This window comes from Aythya marila (assembly GCF_965140915.1).
Source record: "Aythya marila genome assembly, chromosome: 2".
Lineage (NCBI taxonomy): Eukaryota > Metazoa > Chordata > Aves > Anseriformes > Anatidae > Aythya > Aythya marila.
The window spans coordinates 136351782-136378191 of NC_139043.1; the positions used below are offsets into that span (position 1 = coordinate 136351782).

Consider the following 26410-nt stretch of genomic DNA (forward strand, 5'->3'; position numbering starts at 1 on the left):
GTAGTGCTGCTAGCACGGTGGCTCCACTGGTGGTCCTTTTACAGTAAGAATACTGATACTCATAAACCATACAAAACCCAGATCTGCCATAATTAATTACTACCACCTATTACAATATCTATGGTGGTGATAATTCATCATCAATCACATTGGTGTAGTCTACATAGATGATGATGAGCTAACACTGTAGCAAACACAACTGAGACTTGCCTATACTAACTTTCTTAATATTGCTCAAAATTATTTCCTGTTCATTAAAAAAGGAAAAATGTCAAGATAGGAACAATCCTGTTGCAGAGGTAAGAAGATAGGGGCTGCTTAATAATTGAAGCTGCTCATGAATGTTGTAAACAATGTGGAATGAACTCACTCTAATCATGATACTGTAATGTCAGGAGGTGTTACATTTCGGAGCCAAGACAGTCTGACCTATTATTTGGCATGTATTTATTTGGGTTGTGAGTGTAATCATCTAATGAAAAAATAATTTTGCCTTTCATAGTAAGGATCACATAAAAGTTCAACACAGTAAATTTGCTTTTTTGGGCATTTTTAAAACTATGGGCATGAAGTTAATGGCTTCTTTTTGTAAGTTAACTGATGATGCAAATAAAGTAACCTGAGTGACTGTGAGAAATATTATCTCTGCTGAAGATGCCCTTTATAAATGTAATAATGTTGTAGTGCGCTTAATAGTCAGCCACTGAATTAGCATTTTTAAGGTACGTTTGATAAACCTTGCATCCCTTAAAAGGAAATGTATAAAGTAAATAACAGCATGATTTATGAAAACAAGACAAATGTAAAATAAATTGGGAAACTTTTTTTGTGGGTGAATTATTTGAATAGAATGGTATTTTGTGTAATTTTTAATAATGAGGCTGTTCTTTAAAAAATTAAAGTCTAATAATGCATCTGATATTCAGTCCTTTTATTTAAAGTGAAATTTGTGATGACTGCCAAGTTAATTCAGTGACAGGAGATGAGATTTAAAAAGTTATATAGATGTGGACAAGGTTGTTTACAGCTGATGTTTATTTGGTTACCTAACACAAAGTATCAGAAAAAAATCAAAAATAGCCAACATGCAGCACTATTTCTAATAATTTTAGACTGATATGAGGTCTCTGTTACAAAACATTTCATTTGAGCGAATCAGGAAGAAAAATGCAACAACAGTTACAAAAATCTGCATGGTTTTTAAATGTAAAATGTAGAGTGATGGTATAAAAATAGACTGTAAAAGGACTATTCTTCTGAGAGCCTCAGCCAAGTGTACTTGGTGATCTAAATTTCAGGTGAGAATTGTTGCATAGGGGATAAAAGTCTGTATATGCCTGCACAGATGTGTCAGCTTTGCATGGAAAATATCTAATTAAGTCTTAGTTTTTGCATAAACCTCATAGCATCAGTAGGAGACTGAATGCTGAAAGACCCATTGCTCCTGTGCATTGCTACTGAGACCTCCACTACCGCTTGTCCAAGGTGCTTATCAGCTGCAATATGTGATGTTACTATGCTATCAGTATAGCTGGAGATTCAAATAGTGTCACCTATCAGGCCTCTCAAATGAGAAATCCTGTATGCTTTCCAATATTCAGTAAAGCTTGAGCTCATGATGCATTTTTACCCCTTGACTAAACAGTTCCAAAAGTGCTCTTCTATCAGCATGGCTGTTTTTCCAGATTTGTAACCAGAATTTCTTTCAGGCAATTGTTCTTTCCCATTGGATTTGTTTGAAATTGATCAAAAGAAGTTGAAAGTATCTGGATATGTATGGCATGTACATATGGGTAGCTGCTTACACCTTGCTTCATAACAAACTAGTTTAAAAAAAAAACAACATTCAAACAACAACCAAAAAACCAACATTTGATCATAATTGTCTGTATATCTGTAATCTCTAATTGAGTTTTCTTTTACTGGGCTGGAATATAAATTAAATGACAGTACAAATGCCCATCTTTAAAGAGCCTGTTCTGTGCTCTGCCACACACACTTCCTGGCAGCCTGCTTTTACTCAAAGTCCAACTACTGGCTCCTGATCTTCCCTGTCAGCTGGGGATTAGTACTTACAGCTTCAGCACTTTACCAGAGCTGCTCCTTTGGGATAGTGGGGAATGCAAACACAGGGACAAAGCCCAAGGAGCTGGAGATAAAGTATTTTTAATTGAGGCAATGCAGTTGTGGAATGAACTTGGAGGGAGAGATTCCTATTATTAGTCAGGCACTGGAAGATCACCTTTGTCTGTTAAACTGGTATGGTTAATCTTACTTTGAAGGACACCTAAAATTACCTGGGAAGGGCCAGCCTTGTCACATAGTGGGAAAAAGAGTATTTGGAAAACTACCTCTGTACTATATAACAATGTGGATTTACTTTACCTCCTTGGTGCATTAAAAAAGCAGTCCTAGTGATATTTCCAGTATAGGTGGAGAAGGTACAGAAGTTGCTGGCAAAATTAATTAGAAGAATAATGAAGATGTTTTAAGGGAGAAAGAATGAAAAATTTAACTAGAATGGAGCTGGATGTGTTACTACATTCTGCCTCTTTAAACCTTAATTGGGACTTTATAGCTTTTTATATAGTACAAATTGGGAAAATACATTCAAAAATTTGGTTATAGATTAATTTTAACAAATAAAAAGGCAGTCACAAAGATACCACTTCCCAATTCAGTCTTGCAATTAGCTTGAACTGTCTGCTACAGGAAAGGAAGAAACAAGTATCAGTGTTTTTTAAGGAAACCTGGGAGGAACGGACACAACCTTTCTTTTTTCCTTTATGTGCATATTGTCTGGCTTTATCTTGCTGTCATTAAACCCACGTAGAAATATCGTAAGATTAATTGGATCAGCCTTTAGTTGGCCATATGTTAATCTTCTCTGTGTTTACTTTTTCTTGTAGCCCTGTGCAAGACTATTGTACCTAGAATGCTGTTGTTCACTGCTGCCTTGCCAGGAAAGAGCAGCCTCACTGCTGCTCATAAACAAAGTTATTAAACAAAGGACGCAGTTTTATTCAATACTGAGCAGTATATATATAAGTATAATATATAAGTATATATATATAAGTATATATATATAAGTATATATATAAGTATATATATGTATTTATATATATTTTATATATACGTATATATAAAAGGAAAAAAAAAAAGGACAACTAAGGTAATCCTTATGATCTTACAGTTACAGTTAGACTTTCAGTCTATTCAGTCTTATCCTACCCATTTGTTAAAATGGAGTTGTTTTTTACCCCCCCTCATTTTTGCTTTTTTTTTTTTTTTTTTTTTTTGAGTGTCTTAATAAATAAACTAGATTCAATATGACTTTGTCTGTAGTTGCAAGCACATTTATGATCATACAAGACTAATTCATTATGACATCAGAACAGCGCAATGAGCAATATTTGCTGTTTGGTGGGGGAAGTCAAATAAACAGAGAATGTGGAATAGTGCAAACTGGTGGTCTTTGCAAAAAGCCCTAATAAAGGACGAGGGGAGAAAATGGATCTGGAACAGCTTGAAGACCTCCTCCTGTCCATATCTTTTACTTCTAAGAGTGGCCTATACTAAGTTCCCACCAGCATAGATCAAAAAGTAGCATTTTACTGCACAGTTGTGTTTTTAAACTTCTTTCAATTTTCATTCTCTAAAATATTTTTCAATAGAATTTGTTTTGGGTAAAGCTGAAGCTTAGACATATAGTTGAGGTAGTTAGCTCTGAAGTTAAGCCTACTGACAGTAGAAAATAGTTAATGATTATTCATTTAAGGAAACCAGACAGTTAACATTGTATTTCAGCTTAATGAGACAGTGGAAAATTCATTTTGACAGAAAGTTAAAAGACTGTGGGTTAAGTGAATGTTTGTAGAGATCACTGCTGGCATCTAGTTTCTGACGGGATTTCATTTTCACTGGTACAAAAGCTCAAAACTCTGAATTACGAGTGACATTGAAACTGTAGTTGTGTTATCAGCCTCTGTATGATAACTTATTCATTTTAAACAGAATTTGATGAGAGTTTCTTTTATGAAATCGGGATTGAGTCTTCCATTGCTTAAGATTTTTTTTATATCTGTTGGACTTAAAGTAAAATCATGATTTTATGAAAAGGAGTTTTATGTGGTCTCCTTTCTCATTTCAGCCATATACTGGCAAAACCGACAGTTTGCGATTAAGGAAAGCTCTCTTTTGCATTTCTGAAGATAGTTTTCTTTTTAAATGTACTTCTTTATAGCCTCCACACGCCAGTATGAAGGCATAAACTCAAAGTTTTGCTGCCCATTTCCTTATGTAGTGCTGAAAATACATGTGAGGTCACTGGTCAGTTGTCCCTAACACATGGGATTACATGTGTAAGAATAATATCCATTCCGGTAAGAAGTGGGTGTGATTAGTGCTGGGTTTGCTATCACTGTTGTAAAAGTAGAAAGCTTTAAGTGTTTGATACCATAGAGGGAAGAGCGATGTATCTGTTAACGGGTGGTTGCTGCCACTGCACTGAAAAAATGGTTGAATGAAGGGACTTGGCAGAACTGAAAGTGAACAACCCCTTTTTGAAGTCTGGATTCTGGCCACATCCGTGCTCTGTGCCTGGGAATCGGAAATGAGGCACAGGCTTCAATCAGTGGGAAAAAAAATAATGAGAAAACTTTGAGGGAACCACAGCCAGGAACTGAGGAGTGGCTGCTGTCTGCCTTCTGCACCCTGGGTACTCAGCCTTGGAAATTTCAGAAACGTTGAAGCGAACTTTTGTAAGGCAGCAGTGGCTTTGCAGCTTCTTGTCAGTATTAAGGATTTTGTGGGGGGGGATACAATACTGCAAATTCTGTAGGCATTTCTGGGGGACAGAAGAAAACAACTTCTGCATTGTAATAACAGAAGTCAGATGACTGAACTTGCTTTTCTTATTTACCATTGGCTCATGGTTCATGAGAGGCCCATGGATTCCTGCTCTTTGATTGATTCTGCATTTCTCTTTGCCAGAAGGGTGTGGGGGACCAAGGAGAAGCAGAATTAACTGAACTCCTTTCCAGAAAACAAAACAAATACCTTTTTGACCTTGACAGCTTCTACAAATGGTTGCATTGATACTCAAATGCCCTCTATGCAGCTATCTTGTATATAGCTTTATAGTACACAAGTCTTGACTAGTGATACAAGCTTCATGAACTCGAGCAGATATGAGTGTGATTCAGGGAACTCATTCTCACAGGAAATTAAAATGACCAGAACTTACATTTAGGTTTTCCACCTCAACTTTCCATCAGTATCAAGTCTTTGTATAAACTCCTACCAGCCTCTCATTTTCCTCTAAAACTACAACAGTTGTTAAAGTGCATTCTTGTAGTGTTTGGAAACATTGTGTGTGGAAAAGGAGACAGATTTTGCATCAAGACAAAGAGATGGCGTGTGATGGTGCTATTTGAGGCCATTGTCCAAATACACATAGATATAAATACCCATTGCTAAGTTTTCCACTTAAACATTTTTTACTGTATCGTTCAATGTAATTATTTGGGTTTATAAACAGAAACCCTGTCTTTTTTTTTTTTTTTTTGCTTAAACCCTTATATGCTAGATGTTGAGAAATAATTATTAGATTTTATAGAAAGGTTTTTTCTTTAAGGACTTTCTATTTTTTTGTTTTGTTTCAAGTATGCATATTCATTTCAAGTGGTTCTTATCAGTAAGTAGAATGCATACTGTGTGTACTCTGTTTATTTAACAGACTTTTGTTTTCTGTGTTTAATTTTTTCCAACAGCTGTCAAAATGTGTAATACTTTTCTTGAAACAGAAAATGATGTAATAATGAACTATTTTGACAGAAAAAATGTTCGATACTAGAACGAGGATTTTAGAAAACTTTTCTGTAAAGTAACCTTGAAAAGTTTATACATTGAGGCAAAAGTTACGGTGACCTTTGCATGGATGCTTGTGCCCAAGAGGAAACAAAAGTGAAATTATTTCAGTACATGAGGCTTAGGAATTGGCAAAAGGCTTGTGCTTTTTATGCATCAGTGAGACTGGTAAGAAAATAATCATAAAAACAAAGGCTGTAGATTAAAAGGAAGCCACAAAACTAAATGCAACCTAAAATAAACTTGAAGTTCAGCATAGATAATATGCATTAAATGAAGAACACAATGTTTGGCAAAATTAAACAGCAAGCAAGGTCTCAGGGTTTGCATGTGTTATTGATGGACATGGGCCAGACTGCCAGCTACCCGTTGTATAGTGCTGTCAGTGTAAAACGATGAAATGTGCCAGATTTCCAGAACGAAATTCTGTTCTCAACTTCATCCAGCTCTTTCTTAATAGTGACTCATGTCCTGCCTCATTCAACACAGAGCAGTCAGCAGTGAGCTCATGGACCTGGAGGAAGCCCCTTGCTCCTGACCCCTCAGGCAGCGGTGTATCCATGTCCCTCCCGTGGTGACCCCATGTCCCTTGGGCAGTGTCCCCACATCCCTCCCATGGTGTCCCCCTGTCCCTCCTGTGGGGCCGGGGGTGCAGTGGGGCCTCTCTGCTCTGCCTCAGGCCAGAGCTCCTGGCAGCCTGCAAGGGACTGCTACGGTCTGAGGGCAGTGTGTGGACTTAAAAGAGAACTCAAGTGACAACAGCCAGTAGATTAGAAAGATGAGGCATAAATTGCATGAATTAAACCCACTTTGTCTCTGGAAAAAGGCCAGCGGGGGCTGAGAGCAGGAGACATCCCATTGCTGCACAGAAGAGGCCTACCTCCTGCCTCCTGCCTTGCTTGATGAAAGGTGGGAGCTGCCTCTTAAATCCTATGACTCCTCTATGTTATAACACAAATAATATTTTTAGGGGAGTTTTCCCCTAAAGTAGCATGCCAGAAGGAATTGTTGCAGTATGAACTTGGTAGCTGAATATGAATGTGCTCCTAGTCCACTGGAAATGGAAGGTAGAATGTGTGGGATTTCTGTGTGTGCATATGTGTGTGTCTTAAAATATTGTTCCTAGGTTTTACACCTAAGGTAGTCCTTTATCGTGAGGTGGCATGAGATGGTGGTCACTAGACATGTATAATGATATGAATGGCTTAAATAACGGATAGTAAGTTGCTAAGTTGACATATCTTGCTATATGCTTGTGGTTGCACCCGTTGCTTGATAAATGATAAAGCATTTTAGAATAATTAATCTGTGCAATATTGGCAATATCCAGTGTTGTCGGATAAATGAAGATAAGGTGTATTAAGATAAGATACTTGCATGTGTCTGGTGGAACTAGGTGAAAGTGCACTTGGAAAAACAAATGAGATTTTTTTTTTCCTGCTATTAACCAGTTTATCATCTAGTACCATGGGATTATGAATCACTCACTTCATGTTTCCTACTGTTGTATTTGCAGCTCACAGCTTGGTCACATCCCAAAGCAAATTACTTGTCTTTGTAACAGCTGAACTGTGTGCTGCATGTGTTGGGCCACCTCCTTGAGTTTAGTTCAGTTGGAGAAGTAGTAGTTCTTGAAGGTTACACCTCTGGAGCATCATAAATTACATGTATTTCTCTCTGATTTTTGTTCTGAAGTTGATTGTGGTTTAGTGATTATGAAGTATTTGTGGGCCTAAATAAAAAGAAAAAAAACCAACTGTTAATGATCTCTTTTCTTCTGCAGAAAATTACATCAGCAGTTTGAAATGTATAAGGAGCAAGTGAAGAAGATGGGTGAAGAATCACAGCAGCAGCAGGAGCAGAAGGGTGATGCCCCAACCTGTGGCATCTGCCACAAAACAAAATTTGCTGATGGCTGTGGCCATAACTGTTCATATTGCCAAACTAAATTCTGTGCACGCTGTGGAGGAAGAGTGTCTTTACGGTCAAATAAGGTATGGACTTACAAAAGCTTAGTAATAAGCTTCTAACCTCATTGTCTTTTATTCATTGCTTATGCATCCTAATCACATAGCTACTGAAACACATTTCCTTAAAGGATGAAATGATATCTACTTTAAGGTCTTCTAAGACATCTATCCTCATTTCAAATAATTTCCATTTGCAGATGGATTTGTGACTATGTCCTTTACATTAACACATGCCACATTTCTACTGTAAGACTTATGCAAGTACAATTCTTTGAATAGAGGATCGAGTTTCTGTATTGGAGGCCGGGAGATATAGCTAGTGATCCAGTGATGCTAATGTTGAGACACTGTGACTATTGCAAATTAGAGCAAGTTTTTTTTTTTTTTTTTTTTTTTTTTTTTTAAATATTATGCTTGCCCAGAATCCTCTGTACAAGATTATCGTAAAGTGAGTGCCAGAACAGTATATAGAGTACGTTACGGACTTTTTAAAATGTTTATCTATTAAACATATGCACATATATATACACATGTAAGTATATTACATTAAAATATTCTTAGTAAAAATGCAATGCACTAACAGTATGGAGCTTCAGCTAGTATACTGTTTTTTATTATACAACATCAGGTAAAACAGCAAGTTGGATTTTTAAGAAGTTTGGTCATAGAATAAAACATTCAGTAGAACAGAAGTAATCAGAAAACTTAAGTTCTGAAAGAACTTAAATTCAGTGTTTTAGATAAAATGTTGGCATCTCACACATCTTTCTCAGTTTCAGACAGATATCTGTAGAATATTCTTGACTACTCAGGACTCCTTATGCTAGCCTTTTGTTGCAACATCTTCTGTAAATCACTACAATCATTTATTAATGTAATCATTTGTCAGTATCATTTATTTCCATAAATCAGTTTCTTCTTGTAATAGTCATTGCAAATACCATGCAAACTGCAAATATTATCTTAATCGCTTGGAAGGCAGGTGACAATGTTATGTATTTTTTGTCCAAGATTGAAAAGGAGGCTTAAATAATGGACTCAAGTTTTGATTGACAGGGTAGAAAAGAACCTGCTACTTGCTGATGATTAAAGTAACTGAAATTATGTGTAAATCTGTCAAACTGCCTTGATAAGACCAAATTTTGTTAAAAGTAATTTTAAAATTTGTATAGAACCTTTTGTCTTGAGTGAGCTCACATTATTATTGCTTTTTATAACTAAATTGTGTTACCATTACTCAGAGATATAATAATTCCTGTACTGATATCATCTGACTATAAAATACCATTGAGACACTTTCTTGGATTCATTATGTCTACATTAGTAGAGTCATACACTAGTTAAGAGTCAAAGAACAAAAGCATTAGGAGGAAGGCTTCTTCTAATGAGATGTTCTGAGACATCATTTAGAATCATAGAATGGTTTGAGTTGGAAGGAATCTTCCTCAGGATGAATCTGAACTTGGCAGAAATTTCTCTACTGTCTCTTGACAGGTTTCCAGTGGATTCTTCCAATACCCTCTAGACTTAGAAAGTTTTTCTTTGTCTAATCTAAATCTGTCTTTCTGCAAGCCCACTTCTGCTTTCAGTATTATGAGTCTGTTCAGCAACTTTTCTCAGTTGACATTTTTCTACTACTGTGGATAATTTAGTGTGGTAAATAAACTTTTCTGACTCTCATTCCTTTCTGTTCTTGATCACTTATGAATATGCTGGACAGAGCATCTCTAGAGAGATTCTCTGTGAGGCTTCACTGGTGATACCTCTCCCATAAAAAGCCCTGACCATTTATTCATGTTCTTTTCTTTTTGTCTTAAACTAATAAAATTTTCTTATGGAATAATTAATTCCTATTTCACTGCCACTGATATTCTTTAAAATCCCAAGAGGCCAAACTCAGTTGTATCAGCAGGTATCACTTACTCAGTGACTCCTTGAAGGAATTAAATGTAACAGACATGACTTTTCCTTACTAAAGTTTATACCTTTATCTTACATAGCTAAAACATTAAACTTACATAGCTGATTCATACGTTTGCATTAAAATTAAGTCCATTTTGTACAAAAAGCATTATTATGTGGAAGTTCCTTCTAGATCAAACAGATAAAATTGATAATGATGGTACTGCTGCTTCTCTGCTCCAGCTTATGACTTTAGGGATAGGAGCATTCAACCAGAATGGGGAGTTTAAATTCTGTGTGAATAAGGGAGCTTAAACTGGCATCTCTTATGATTATGAAAAATTTCAGATTGATTACAATTGTGTTTCTCAAATAATAAATCATATAACACCAATTTGTAGTGGTATAGGTACCACTGATACACAAGGTAACACTGCTATTCGTTCTTAATCATACACTGATTATACAGGAAAATACAGAGAGTGAGGCAGTAGACAGCAGAACGAGACTTATGCAGCTGAGAAATTTATATGTTAAAATGTTTGACATCTACTGCCTTCAGATAGATAAAACTTGTGTGCAGTAAATATAATTTTCAACAGCTCAGAATGCCACTTCATTAAATCAATCTTTCATTCCTAGAGGAAGAAAAGAATACTTGTGTGAAAACTTAATTTGAAGTATGGTGAATATCTGCTTTAAGGATGTTCAGCAGTCTGCTATCAGTTACACCCACTGAAACATTCTTCTCTCTTTGTCTTTGAACATCAAAAATTAGAGATTTTCAGTTGTTTTATAGGGCCTAACATCTGTGTTTGAACTACACAGGGTATATACATGTATATAGGAAATTTCCCTCAGTTCCCTCTGGTTCTGTCAAAAATTTGCATTTTGATTATTTCTCTGGGGTTATGTTTGATTTTCAGAGAACCATCAAGTTCTTTTCCCTTCTTTGTTGAGTGCATTTCCAACTGCAGGACGTACAGTGTGGACCATCCATATGAAGCCACAAAGTGTAATCCATTTCATTGGTTTGACAATTGACAGGCACCAAAGAATTAGTCTGTCACAGGCAGGATTTCCAGGTCACTAGGATTTGGCATAAACACAGTGATTTGCAATCGCATACAAATAAGTTGATCCTTAAGAGACACTGTTCGATTCTGTGTTTCTCTAGAAAAGACATGTGACATTACTGACTTGATGGAAAGGATTTCTTCAAACCATTTTTTTTCCTGTTCTTTAGTTTAGGCCATGTAACACCTGTAGAATCTGATAACGTAAAACTGTAGTCTTCTTTCTGAAGAATCTCTGTGCCATTATCTCAGGAAGAAAGAAAAGGAAGCTGCTGAATTATTCCGAAGACAGTCTCCTATTTAAAAGATTCAAATTCACAATTGGAGACTGTAAAAGTTATCCTTCTAACTGGGATGAATTTCATATCTCAGTCTCTCTGTGTGTAGAATAGAGTTCATATTATCAGATACATTAAAGACCTCCAGCACACCTGAACTCTGGTCATGGTTATCGGAAAACAACAATGCCACAGTGACCATCCATGACTGTTAAAACATTTCTAAACAACGATTAACACCATTTAATTTGAGGTGAGCAGCTTTCCAAAGTTATACCCCAACCTAGCAGGACTACAGTTCAGCCATGTATCTCATGGTCCTTAGCACAACTCCCTCCCCGTCCCTCACCTCCAGCAGTGTTTGGCTGCCTGTGCTTGAGGGCAGCTCTGATGGGACACAGCTGCAGCCTGGGATCAGCCCAGGTAAAGTGGTGGGAGAAGGAGCCCTGTGGGGGCTTCCACCCCCTGCTTGGGGCTGCTTTTTGGCTCAGGCACTCGGCCTTGGTCATTCCCTTGGTGCCATGGCTGGGCTGCGCCCCTACTGACCTGCATCTGTAGGCTGGGCCTGCTGGCCAGCCTTGGTTCTGCCTCATCACCACAGCCCTGTTGGGATTGCCCTGTTCCCCTCGTGTGGGGACTGTGGGACACAGCTCTGTTGGTGGGGGCATGGCCTGGCTGAAATCACCCTTTGTGCCCTGCTCCTGGCCCTGGCTAGGCCACTGGCCCTGGCTGTGATGGGGCAGTATAGAAGCAGCTGTCCTAGCAAAACGTAGTTCTTCTCATTGCTGCATTTGGTACTGAGATGAAAGGCTTGCACAGCAATCATTTTGAACCAGGAGATATTGCTCCTTTCCAGCCTGTAAGCTTCTCATGCGAACTTATACGTAGCAATACTGATACCCAGCTGCAGCATTTCTGTACTGACACCTCAGGTTCTCTCGATTCTTCAGAAAAAAAATATATCTGTGATTCTAATAGAAGCTTTGTGGATATTATCATTTCTTTCAAGTGATAACTGCAGAAACTATTTTTGTTACTCGCTTTATTATTTTAGGCTATTTTCACTTGGTGGCTGTTTTGAATCTCATTAAAGAGCAGATGATAGCTTCAATTTCAACAGAGGCTAGGCATATTTGAACTCTTCACTCTGTTTCAAAGCTTTCAAAAACCTTAGAGATTATTATGATCCTGACACAATGAAGAACTGATAATATTAGGCAAACTGATACTTTTGCACTTAAGGTGAAAACATACTTTCTTGAACAGTGGCTTTGGCTTACCCAGTCAAATACCAGATTCACCTTCTAACATTTTTTAAAGGATAAGGTGTAGATATTGACTTTAATGCTACATTTCTTCTGAATATGGAATGAAAGTCCAGTAATTTTACTCACATTTCTTTGTCTGAATATTCATGGAGGTAAAAGCCTTTTCCCACAAAACTGATGTTAAAATGTACTTGCATTTTCACATGGAACCAAATAAATATTGCCAAAATCTGACCAATTTGTTGCTTTTTAAGCATTTGTTCTTTGAGAACTGGATGGGATAATTTCTTAAATATCTTTGCTATTGAAACGACTGACTGGACTGTCTCTCATATGGTCAGTCATGTCACTCCTTATGTCGTACTGGTGTGAACTCAAATGCTGTGCATCAATGCTGGGGGAAGCAGCTGAGAAGCTGGAGGTAGTCCTAGGTGTCTAATGAAGGGTAACTGCTTGTCTTGAATTTCACATTTCATTTAAATTTCATTGCTTGTTTCTGAAAAGAGCCACTTCATCCTCAAAGTTGCTCCATATAGGTAGATTCTGTCTGAATCAAGTCTTGTTGATCTGTTGGGATTGACACGTTACAGTGTGAATGACAGGATTTAGAGTCAGAACTGCCTCCAAAGCCACCAATTTCTGGAATTGCTGCTTTGCATTGGAGAATTTACACTGATATGTTGAAGTGTTTAAAGCTCTTCCTATGCTGTTAATTTCTGAGAAATATCTTACATCTCCTATGAGTATATAGTTTATAAATGAGTAAATATGTATTATTTTAATCATTACCTAAGCAGTGCTTGTACTTTGGAATATCTTTTAAGCTAAGAGAGAAGAGACTTCTCTACTGATACATGAAAATGACTTATCTGCTGCAATTTTCACAAATATTGACTGAGTTTGTAGGAAATATGAGTTCTGTTCTCCTTGCTTACATTCTTAGGATGCATTTAGCATTTACTTTAGCTTTTCTGAGATTAATATTAAATTCTTTAAAGTAAAGTGAAGCTATTGGAAACTGTTGAACACAAATTCAGATTTGGCAAAATGAAAGTGAACAGAAGTGTTACCAGATCAATATTTATGAGACAATAGTTTCTAATGTTAGAACCTAGTGATGAAAGAGTAGTTATTAGAAAAACTGTCTCAAAGCTCTTAAGCTGTCTTCTCTTAAATACAGATCAGTGTTACAGTGAGAGCTTGTTTCTTTTAGATTTGAAATGAGTTTTCTCTATTACTTGGCTTATATATTGTCATCTTTACTTTTCTTCTTATATTAACTTGTTTCTTATGCATTATGGTTTTATTCTTAAATGTTCTAAAGATCCTTGTATTTTAGGTGAAAACTACTGAGTGGAAAATGTAGATTAGAACATAATTCACAGTATGAAAAGGGGTAGATCATCCACGTGTTTGCAGAAGACTATTAGAATATTTAATAGTTAAAATTTTATATATATAATTATCACTTACAATTTGGATAGACTGGAACACCATGTTAGAGTAGCATAAAAATAGTCAGGACATTGAATAAATTATGCTAGTCATTATTTTTGGAAAAGAGATAAAAGTGGGAAAGATTCATATTGATGGCTAAGCAGAATGTTTAAATATATGCAGGTGTATAGTGTGTAGTTGAAAGCTATTTAAAAAGGCTAATATAGCTAGATTTTCTTAATGAGTGAGGACAGACTATTGATGAATAATCATTGGGTTGGAAAGGACCTCTGAAGGTGTCTCACCCAACCTCTTGCTCAAAGAATTTTGAATTACATTAGTTTTCTGAGGACCTTGCCCAGTGAGCTTGAGTCTTCAAGGATGGAGATTCAGCAGCGACCGTGAGCAAACTGTTCCAGTGCTTCACCACTCTCTTGCTTAAAAACTAAACAAAAATTTCCTACATCTAGTCTGAATTTGCCAAGTTCTATCTTGTATTTATTGCCTTTTGTCTCATGCTTCACTGTGTATCATTGAGGAGAACGCTACACATAACACCACATCATTAAATGATCAAATTATGGGTACTGCATAGTGAAGATTATATGGGATTAATACTCAAAATTGCACTATTTCTAAGCAGTTTCTTGAAATATCACAGGCATTGTTTATAGTCTGTTTTAAAATTTCAGAAATACTGGTGCACTGGAGATTATGAAAAACTGAAGCTAAATAACAAGATTTTAAAAGTTATTAAGACAGTAAATACTGTGCTAGAAACAGACAATTCAGCTTCAAAGAGTAGTCAGCCTAGGTAGGTAGAACAGTAAGTTAAGTTCTATGATAAAAATCATAGCATTTTTTTTCATGCATTTAAAACGTTACCTTTGTCAATATTTGCTATTTTACCTGCTGCATTACTTGTAGGAATTAATTAAATTTTGTCAAGCTCTCTTGTTTAAAATCAAACAGTTTTTAACTGTTGTCTGTATCCTTAAACTGGGGAGTGGGGCTAGTCTGACCCATTTGCTCTTCTGTGCTCCTACTTACTGCTTCCTGCAGTTGAGAGACATTCACCGAGAAAGGAACCTAACCAGGCAGGCATTTATGATTACAAAATGTTTAGCCTCTGTGCTAAAAACACGTGGTAATGCTCCTCTTGCGTAGTAGAGTGTATTTCTCCAGAGGTGAGAATGAGAGATTGAGGCGTTAGGTGTTTTTACTCCAAACATCTATGAACAACTCCTGCCACTCTTGCTGTGGTGGGACAGGCAGCCCTGCTAGGAAAGCAGTGGTACTTTCCTATGCTGTGCAGATAAATGACTGCACACGGAATGGTAATGCTTACAAGTTCTTTGGTTTTAGATAGCTTTCAATGCTATCTCCTATTTCTTTAACTGAGAATACCCTAAAAACTCTAGCATCTTTGAAAATGCTTTAGGTTTTACCACTGCACATAGGATCACAGAGTAAGCTGAGGGTGGTAGGACCTGGGGAGGTTATCTAGTCCAATCTCCTGCTTCAAGCAGGATTAACTTCACAGTTTGACCAGGTTTTTCAGGACCTCATCTAACTGAGTTGTAAGGATGGAGATTCATTCCATAGCCTCTTTGGGCAACCTCTTGCAGTACTTATCAACTCTCGAGATTTTTTTCTTTCTTTGTTTACATCCTGCCCAACCCATTGTCCTTCAGCTGTGCATCTTCAAGAAAATTCTGGCTTTGTCTTCTCTATAGCTTATCTTTAAGTAGTTGAAGATTGCAAACAGTTCCCCTCTTCCCTTACCCATCCACATCCCAGCCTTTAAGCTAAATAATCCTGTGTCCCTCAGGTTCTCCTTGTGTGCTCTGCCCCTTGACTGTCTTAGCTGGCTCTGCTGTATTCTGTCCTGTTTGTTTGTGTCTCTAGCATTGGGGGCAACCTAAAACTTTTGTAAGAGCACAGGAGCACAAAGTTACATGTCATAAGGATATCTGAATAATAAAGCTATAAAATGAGTTGTCACCCTTTCTATGTGAGCAGCTGTATTTCCAACGCAGCATAGTGCTCATTTGCATGCCTAGATTTAGTCTATGTATTGGCATGTGACATTGAGGTACCAGAAAATATTGCTCATTTTATGCATTTTCATCATCATTCACAAAAATGGGAAATAGTTTTGTCTGAAACCATTTTGAATATTTTTGTTTTCTGAAGTATTAATCCATTTACATTTTGAGCTAGAAAGACAGTTCCTTCAAGGAAAATAATACTGGGAATATTTGTATTCAATATTTATGAATATGAAAAAGAGTATATAAGTAATATAGTAATATAAGTAATATAAGTAATACAGATCTGACATGACATGCAATAAATGCTTGAGAAACTCTGTCTCCTTGTGCTTTAAAACCCTAGTATTTTAAAGAGCTATTGAATGATGAACATGCAGTTATGCCATAATGTATCCCCTATTTCTGGCTAGAATAAACAAAAATCCTTCATTTCACTGGACTCAGTGCAAGTGCAAAAGGTTGATGCATGCTTATCATTTGCAATGCTGGGGTCCAAGGCATGTGGAGCTAAATTCTGCATCCTTTTTATGACATGCCTCATTTGATTTATTAAGGTAATTCAAAATAATTTGGAGTCATGTCTTAGAAAATTCCATCAAGAAAATAATTTTAATTTGTACAAATATTTTCTTGTATACATAAAATTTCTCAATTTCACCCAGAAAAATAAGAAAATTATTAAAATGAAATATTTTTCACTGGATCCTCGTCACCACTATGGGAAATAAGAATGACATATAATAATTCCTCTGAAATTTGTTCATTTATTTTACTAACAGATACTACTGCTTGCTTTCAGAATGAAAGTGACTCTTTCCTTCTTTGTCTTTTTTTTTTTTCTGTCTTTTCTTTCTTGCTTTCGTGGATATGAACTCCAGGAGGACAAAGTGGTTAGAGCCTTTTTTCTGTCTTAAGTCCTTTTCTTTTATGCGTAGACTTGTTTCCTGGCCTACATTTGCTTTTATTTACACATGTGTAATTCCTGCTAAAGGCAAGGGGAGTTACTATCACTGAAATGAAAGCAATGTTTGGCATGAAAGCCTTACGTGTTTTTCAGATAACTTACTAATAATTTGTGAGTTGTTGTGGACATTATGCATGATATTCCTCTCTGCAGCTTCTGTGAGCATGCTCCTTCTTTTTCTTTAGTTTTGCAATATGATATGTGCACAGTTGGAAAAAAAAAATTTGTCAGGGAGGTGTTTCTCTTACAAAAATACAAATTAATTTTACCACAGTGGCATAAACCTTTAAAAATAACTTTTTCCCTATGTAGTAGCAGTGTTGTTGATATTCTCAATCTCAAATGCTGTTGATGTTCTCAATGTTTTGCCTTCTTTTAGTAACTTTTTGTAACATGGTAGTTAAGTCTTGATTTTTAATGACAGTACAGTTAGATGTCAATAATAACTAAGAAAACATATCTGTTCTTACCGTCTAGGAATAAGCCAGCAATGTCATAGAGCAATCCATTAACATATGTTATTTTTTAAATTAAATGGCACACGGGCATTCAGAAAATGTGGTGCACATATTGTATTGAGCATAATGTTGAATTAACGCTAGAAGTTATGCATGTCACTGACACTGTGTTTATTTTGCTGATATTACACCAGAAGCAAATATTTTAATCTGATTTTATTTTAGATGCACTTAGTAAAGGTAGTATAAAGATGAATTTGAGAATAAGCCTGAATATATTTCAATATTTTACCAGACTATATGCAATTATTAAAAAAGAGAATGGAATCAAGAAAACTACCTGAGCTAATGTAAATCTGCTCTTCTGTGAAAATCACTAATGTATTCTGAAGGGAACTGCAATTGTACAGCAACTTGCCCTGTAGTGCTCGGCAAGTAAGTTCCAATATTTGACGGACTAAAGAGATACTTCAGCATTCATATGCAACATGGCACAGTCTTTCATTGCAAAAAATAGGATTTTTTTTATTGGTAGCAGTGTCAAGGCTCACATTTAGTTCATGTGTATGGCTCAGAAATATGTTGCTTAGTATAAAAGTTTTAAGTCATTTGCTGTTACCATTTAGGCTATGTTTTTACTAGGGGGCAAGCGATCTTTATGGTGGGACACATAATGGTCCCTTAGTCTGTTAGAGGACTACATAGATTTTTTTTTTTGGCCTGCATCTTCAGATTTTTTTTTTCTCAATTAAAATGTTGTGAATTCACAGAAGCCATGAAGTAACACCAGTTACTAGTTGATAATAGGATTATTATTTTTATTATTTTTATAATAATAGGATTTTTTTTTTTTTAATTTTGTGTAATACAGCATTTAGTAGTATGTTAATCCACACAAAGAGTCCTTAATGTTATCAGTTACCTCTTTTTGTTGTTAGCAGTTTTCCACTGTTAACATATTAGGGAAGGTGTGAATTCCAGTATTTCTTAGGAAGCCTGTTCTGTATTGAGTAGCCATAGAGTGGCAAATTCAATCTACTTATGGATAAAGCTATAAATATTTGGTGATTGTTGGTAGGATGTTGACTGTATGATTCAACAATATGAATTTGGAAAATCAGGTTTATCCAAAGCCTGTGAGGTGTTAAAGAACAGAAAGTATTTTAATATTTCAGTTCATTGTCTCGAGAAATAAAGATTAAGATTATAGAGAAAAACTGGGGCTGTCCATGGTGATGAATGAAGGGGACAATCATACGCCAGGCTGCTGGTGCTGTTTATTATGGGGAATGGAGTTGGACATGAATTCTCAGTCTGTTTTAATATTGCAATTGTACTGTTAAATATGCATAGAAGAGAACTTACATTTCATACTGCTATCATATTGGAGTATAAAGCTGTACCTGTTTCCAGGTCAAATCACTTGTCCCAGCCATTCATTAGTCTGGTATCACTGTATATCAAGTACTTTTGCAAAATGAAGGCTCAAATGTGACAGAAAGGAGTCATTTATGTTAAGTTATAAACGAGAAAGATCATCTCTGAGGAGGAAATAGTTGACTATTTTTAAAGGAAAAATAATGTTCAGTGATTTTTTTCCACCTTCTGTATTTATATTTTCTCTAAATAACAAAGGTACATTTTAAAGGATTTTGTGCATTAGTTATTATTCAATCAAATGTGACCATGAAGTAGAGCATTGCTGTTTAAGAAACGAGATTCAATTAAGGCTGACTGAAGTGAAGTGTATTTCAGAAAATAAAGGTGCACAGGATCTCCTTCCTCCTACTTAGATTTTCACAATTATATTCCTAACCAAATAAATTTGTTAAGATGAGCAACATCATTAGCTGTAGCAGTGAAAACATACAGCTATATCATTGAAAAACATTAAATTAAACGATTAAAAACATAAGGAACTAAGGAGTGCCATATAGGTTGTGTAAAAACATATCTTCACTGCATATACTACTAAATGAATTAGTGGTGAATATTTTAGTTTTGACTGAAGTTTAGCTTGTTTTTAAACAAAACTATATTTTTATATCTTTGCTTGGAGGCAGTAGCTTTAAAGTCGGTGGTAGTTTGAGGACACAAGTAAACCTTAAAAGAAGTTTTTGGAAACAGCTGGCAGGAGAAAACACGGATCCTTCTGCTTTAGCTTCCTTCACTTGCTGGTTATGGTTCTGGCTTTTCAAAACTTCTAAAATCCCTATGGAATGTTTAGTTTTGAATGTTTGAGGTTTAGATACATCAATTCATGCTTTTCAAGTGCTTGTTTTCTTATTCTTTGTTTAATAACTGTCTCAGGCACAGAGATTTAAAAAAACAAAAACAACAAAAAACCCAACAGCTTTATGGTTTGAGTTAGCTCCAACTTAATTCAATTATTTGGAACTCTAATTTGCAACAAATATTGTTAAGGTCAATGCTGCCCTGTCTGAAAGAGAGTGAAAATCTCATTCTGGATTAGACAATGTCTGTAGCTGGTAATGAAATCTGTTTTTTCTCTCGTCTCAGGAAGTTAGGAGGCAGTCACTGATTGTCATAAAGCTGGAGTCCGCTGCGGCAAAAAGATGGTGTGTATGGGAGTGTATGACATGGAAGAGACACTTTTTGAAATCTGAAGGTGAAAAGGGTCTTTCAAAAGACAAAATCCTTAATGTTCCTCCTTGTGAGATGTTTCTCCCTATTCTTCATTCAACCCCTTCGTAGCAGTGCTATGGGGAATAGTCTCCCAAGTAAGCAGTGGTGATACTGGAACCTGATCTGGAGTCCAGCAGACAGATCGAGTGGAAAGACCGAACTGTTAAGTGCTAATCTCACATATACTATCACACACCTGTAACTCATACTGGAAGAATCGATTCTCTTTTCATAGCTGTATTTCTGCATTATAAATTGGATACTTGTGACATGAAGTGGGCAGTTCAGCAGCCTGGCATAGGGACAGTCTGGTCCTTTCTCTGCTCTTTCATCTCTTTTAGAAGGAAGTTGTTTTTAGGGAATCTGTGAACTGCTACAGGTAAATGAAAGCCTTCAGCAGAACAGCTTATAATTCTGTAAAGGACAAACCTGAGGTGCAAAGTTAGGGAATTTCATCCTTGTTCTGTTTTTATCTACTGTGTGAAGTGGGTAAAACATTTAACACCGTCCTTGAAATGGGTCTTCTGCCTTTGTAATTGTATGTATTTTGAAATACTTAAAGGCACAAACAAATAGCTTGTCTTTGAAAATCAAATCTTCAACCTTCGCCAGTCTTAAGAACCTGGAGAATCTTTTTGATGAAATTGTCTCAAAGTCTCCTTTAGTCAAAATCAGATTCAAACATATTTACTGAACAGATTCCCAGGTTAATTTCCCTAATAACTGGACCGACTCTGGAGTTTTATTTTAACTTTAATTATTAAATAAAGATTTAATCATTTTTGTGATTCTAGACAGACTGAGTTCAGACAAATGCAGTCACTTAGGCAATATAGCCTCATAAAACAATTCTATGTAAAATTACATTAGAAAAGATCAAAAGCAATTAACATAGGGCCTTGCTGTCCCTATGTGTGTTACTGCAGATAAAAATTTATGATTCCCCAGTTTTCCTTTGGCGTATTCTAGAGTAATGAATTTTATTATTCCAGTCAGGAGAGACCAAAGTGGTGGCGAGAACGCTCACATCGTTTTGTGGAAATTTCATTCGAACTGTTAAACAAGAGAGAGTGTGTTTCTCATTTTACTACTGTCTCCCTGAAGAGATCCTGGGCCTGACCGAGAATCCTGTTGTTCCTGCCCCAGCTGTGTTGCAGGCCTGCACCTCCACGGTGCCCTGAGGCAGCCTGGAATTGCCCACATGTGACAAAAATTTGTAATAATCATTGGGAATAGCCCCCATCATGGGTTATTTCTAACACTGTTGCCTTCTTGCTTTTGGAAAATACCTGTTTGGGTAAACTCTTACCTACTGTTGACACTTGACCCTGACCTCTGTGTCTTATCAGGAAACACTCTCCGAGTATTATCAAGCTTTTTAAGGTCTGTCAATGCTCTAAGGGATATGCTGTTAAACAAATACGTTGATTTCTTGATGACTGAAATTTGGGAAAAACAACTTCTTTACAAAGCAACTTGCAAAAACAACAGGATATTTCATAGACTTAAAATACTTCTGACAGAAGTCTCCTGTACCAGCTATTATTTAGGATCATTTTGCTGAGACATTTCTCAGCTGCAGGAAGCTTAATGATTTTCCTCAACTCTTGAGTGTTGTCTTTCAGATTGGGATCTCTAAAAGTAATTCAGAGGGTTGGCAACTTAGACCTTCCTGTCTTAGTTCACTTGTCCCGGTGTGTTCTCTGATCCTATTTCTCATGTATCCATTTGTCTGAGCTACTCTCCTTTATCTCTACTGAGTTCAGAGCTCACTCCTGTTTCCCTCATCACTAAGGGGCCTACCTCCACTAACAGAAGGTGCTTCTAACAAACATGACAGTGAAAACTCACAGTTTTTCTATCTTCTGTTTCTTGGAGTTGGATTGCAAAACATAAGTAAATGTAAATACCTTCAAACTTTCTGTGTAGATAACTTTAAATACTAAGATTTTCAGTATTTTCAAGGCTGTCACAATGTTACGTATAAGAAAAAATAGTCAATGTCTTATTAAGGTTGTAATGTTAAACTTTACTGAAATCCTGGTGAGAAGCACACATAGTAAATAAATCATATTGATGGCTAAATTGGCACACAAGTGTTATTCCTAAATCAGATCTCTTTCTATGTGTTGTTAACTTTGATGACCTTACTGTCATACTAAGATACACTCTGTCAGTCAAGGAACAGGGAGATTACACTATGTTGTATCTAAACTTCATATTAACTTCTGTGAGCTGCTGGAGAAGTTGGGGGACAGTGGGATGGAATGAGGCTTCTAATTTCTCCACTGCAAAGCCCTTTGTCCCATTTCCTCGTGGACAGATCAGTGATACCATGATGTTCAAGGAAAGGGGGATGTGGCCCTAGAAATTGCCATTTTCCTTTTCTAGTTTTTCTTGCACTTGAAAGTTAATTGGAGAAATGATAATAAACTTCTTGATACAGTCTACCTTCAGAATAGTCTTAATTAGTGCAATCTAAAGACTACAGAGTTTTTTAATATAACTCCGTATTAAAACTATTTGCTTTTGTTAGCAAACTCCATGCTTGGAGAGCACATTCAGATGTGTTTCTTGCTTAAGGATAAACCAGAACAGTAACTAGAGGAGTAAATAGGTGTGAAAATCCTTTTACATCCACATATGTACTTCGGTATCAGATGAGAAAGGGTTTATATGCCTAACGGCTTATATAATTTTTCCACCTACAATAATCAGTGTAAAAGATGCTGGTTCCTCCTATAAACCTTGTCCTGCACGTGTACACTCTGGTGGTGTAATTTTGTAGTACAGAAATTAGAAATAGTTGACTTGTTTCAGATGGTTTTCATTTTGACTTTCATTTTGCTGTTTGTCTTATCCTGATGGCATTAGAAATTTGTTTTCTAATTTCAGATTGTGAACCATTTACCACTTCATAGCTTTTTCAAGCTATCTTAAAATAAATTTGTCTTAAAATATATATATGAAAATAGTATAACAATAGATAGTGTTAGATATAAATATATTTTCACTGTCATTTTCTTTGTTGAAATTAATTTGCAATTCCAGAACAGGAAGATGAAACAGTTCTTGAGCAGTAAGTTATATTTGCCAACTGTTGCAATATTCAGAAACCATATCATGTGCTATTAAGTTCCAGGTGTAGACCTTTATCAAAGGTAGCTCAACAAATTCCTTGTTTCAGTCCCAGGTGTGTAACAGCACACCTAGGACTCTATGGACACAGTTAGACACAGCACAGCAGGGGATGTTATAAATGTTTAATTATCTAGATTCAGCTTCAGTGGCTATATATATAAATAATGAAGACATTGCCAGTAAAAGAGTAGAGCAGCAAACCTCCCAAGGTGTTTTTTGTTTTTTTCTTTTCCCTGAACTCTTTACTTAGAACTTTATCTAGTGTCTTCAAGGAACAATTTTTTTATAAGTTGAGGAATTAAATGAAAAAGTCTTTACACCTGGGTTAATATTGCCTGTTTGCTGTTTAGATCTGCTCTAAGAAAATAGGAATTTATATGACAAACACTTTCTGATGCATCAAATATTGGATACACAGACAAGACAGTTACTTAGCATAGTACGCATGACTTTATGTAGGCAATTTTAGCAGATCTTGGACTTCATTGTGTTCATGGAAAAAGTTTAAATAAATGTGAAAAATACTGTGTTTAAATGAGATGTCTTCTATGAAGTATAAATAGGAGGCATTTGAAAATTAGAAATCCCTTGGTTTGACTTACTGTAAAGATGCCTTCATTCAGCATCAAGGAGATCTACGGAGAAATCTGGATTTCAGGTAGCTAATTCAATTTCAGTCAATTGATGTGTGCTAATGTTTGTAGTTTGTTGAGAATTAGTTCAATGTAGTTCAAAAGTCCTTCTTATCATTTTAGATCTGCAAGAAGAAAAAAACCCAATGCTTTGTAAACCAAACACATATACAAAGTTAACAGGAGTCCTGTTTGTTGTTGGGGATAATGTGCTTTCACAAAGTAGATTCCTAGAGTATTTTTATACTGATAGAATCATAGAAGTGTCTTAATTAATACAAGTTAGAATATTAGCCATTTAGTTTACTATGTATATGAACACACCTCCCATTTAGCTTTAAATGTCTAAATTTCTTGGGCATTGTTAATAATGTTCATTTAACCTGTTCATCTTTCAGTTTCACTGTAATTGCTACATAACTTCAGAGTCATGACCTGGTTAATTAAGGTGTACTTGCTCTCAGATTCTTGGTCATGTGGTTAAGAAAGATGATATTTATTGTTGTTGACAATTTGGATTTCTTACAGTTCTAGGTAGGGAATGTGCGGTGTCTTTCTGAGAGAGTAGAATAGTTTTGCCTCTACATTGGAAGACAGGGTTCAAATGCTTTTTTTCCCTTGATATGTACAATTGTCTAGTTGTCTGTTTGCTTTCAGAGTTTTTAAACATTTTTTAAACTCCAATACCATGATGATTATATATGTTTTAAGAAATCGTTTTTGCTCTTATGTGGGAAAGGAAATTTGTCTCTCTTAGTATCTCCTTTAATCTACTTTAAATTCTCTTTTAGTTCTATCTGATCCTGGTTTTGTTTTCCTTTTGTTATGGATATCTCTGAGGAAGAAGAAAGCTCTCTCTGTAGTGGATACCTGGCATCAGTCATTTGGGAAGAGCAGAGTTGTTTGCATTGTATTAACATACTTGTTTTATAGCAAAAAGTGAAAATCATCTAGCAGGTTATCCTATATACTTGTAGCTGGACACCAATCTCAAGTGCTCATTAAAAATGTCTAAAACCTTTTTTTTTTTTAAATCCATACCAAAGTGTTTTATTATTATGCAACATACTATGAAGAGGTGGTTATTTATTTATTCTGTGGTAAACTAACTTTTGGAACTGTTTCAAGATTCATGTGATCATTTTTGTTTTATAGATTCTTAATTTATTTATATATTTATTTATATTTATATTATTTATAGATTTTTTTCGTAACAAAATAGTTTTGATACTACAACATTAGACTTCTGTAATATTATTGTGCCAAAGGCTTAATAAAATACGATTTTGTATTCTGAGTAGGGCTCTGATACTTCTGTTGTAGTTGTGTCTCAAATTTTAAATTCAGGTTTAAGTAACAGCAAATCTAAGCCTATTACACTTCTTTCCATATAAATATTTTTATTAACTCTGTTTACTAATGTTTGCGTCTCACATTCAGTACAACACTGAACATGAGAAGAGAACACAAGGCTTACTTAATGAAAACCTCTTGTAAATGGACATGTTAACTTTTCCAGTAAAAAGTAGAAGACATGGCCCTTGATTTTGATGATTTTAAGAGATACACTTTTCTTTACTGGTTACTGCTCAGATCAGCATGGGGTTCTGCTGGTTGAACCCCAGAGCACAGTTGGTTGACATATTGGACTGTGAACTAACTGGGTCATTTAATAATAAGGATCTGGACCTTAGGATAAATGTATTTTTTGGCTCTGTGTAAATGGCAGAGCACATCTATGAAGTGTGTGTCCCTCAGAAATGACCTGCTGCCAAATACTTCAAACCAGAAGTTTCATAAGGTTTCCGTGATCTCTCAGGGTTTCAGATCTTTTTGACAGCTTTGTCAAAACATGTTCCAAAATACCAGTTAAGCAAACAAACAGAAAACTTAGAGAAGTATGCAACTGTTTTGAAAGTATACAGTGCCTGAGCCAACTGAGAACAGTAGTACAGTAAATCTGGACATACTCCTCAGTGGTAAAATTAGTAAGCATAGGAAGTACAGCATTACGTCTTTTGGGGATGTGACTGTGATGCAGAACCACTGCCCCAGCGTGCCACCTTGCTCCTGTCGCTGTGATAACGCTGCAAGTGAGCGAGGTGCCCTAGTGATCTACTTTTCTCGAGTCTCCAGCTAATCTGGGCAAGTGTTTTCTTCACATCTGTTAATGTGGAAAGACAAAGCCAGATGACGTATGTATATCAATATTGTAGAACACACGTGGGTTCTCCACTGCTACTCTCTTTTTCCCTCAAGCAAGCAGTAGTTCTCGCAGCTGAAGCTAAATCAAAAAGTTTGCATCTCTAGGCCAGAAGAAGAATTCTCTATAAATCTGGGGATTTTCACTTGCTGACCTCCTCAAAGCCAGCATCTCTAACCTCAGCAGCAGCAGTCCTGGAATCCAACACTGAATTTGGGGCATTCATGGAACTCAAACACCTCATCCTTTTTGACAGCCCTGATGTTATCTGGGTAGATCCTCAGAACTTTTAGGCAGGAAGCTGCCATTTTTACCCAGACTAGAAGTACAACCCCTTCCACATACACCAAAATCACTGAGTCCAGGTCTGGTTAAATGCTTCTGTTCAGTTGCAATAAACCTTGCAGCAGTCCTTCAGAAAGTTAGGCCTTTAAAATTGTGGCTGTCCAGCAAGGGAGCTGTGATATTATTATTAAACCTTGAGGATATGCCAGAGTAACTGAGGCTTGAGAG

General features: G+C 36.2%; 1 protein-coding gene across 16 annotated transcripts in view; it reads left to right on the forward strand.

Annotated features, from left to right (window-relative positions):
• RIMS2 (regulating synaptic membrane exocytosis 2) overlaps nt 1-26410 on the forward strand; it is a gene marked incomplete at its 5' end in the record, with an annotated part of 447679 nt that overhangs the window by 73319 nt on the left and 347950 nt on the right. For all 16 annotated transcript variants that reach the window (XM_082754487.1, XM_082754461.1, XM_082754481.1 and 13 more), the window contains one exon: nt 7652-7862. In XM_082754487.1, the coding sequence (XP_082610613.1) occupies nt 7652-7862 (211 nt within the window). The remainder of the gene's footprint in view (nt 1-7651; nt 7863-26410) is intronic.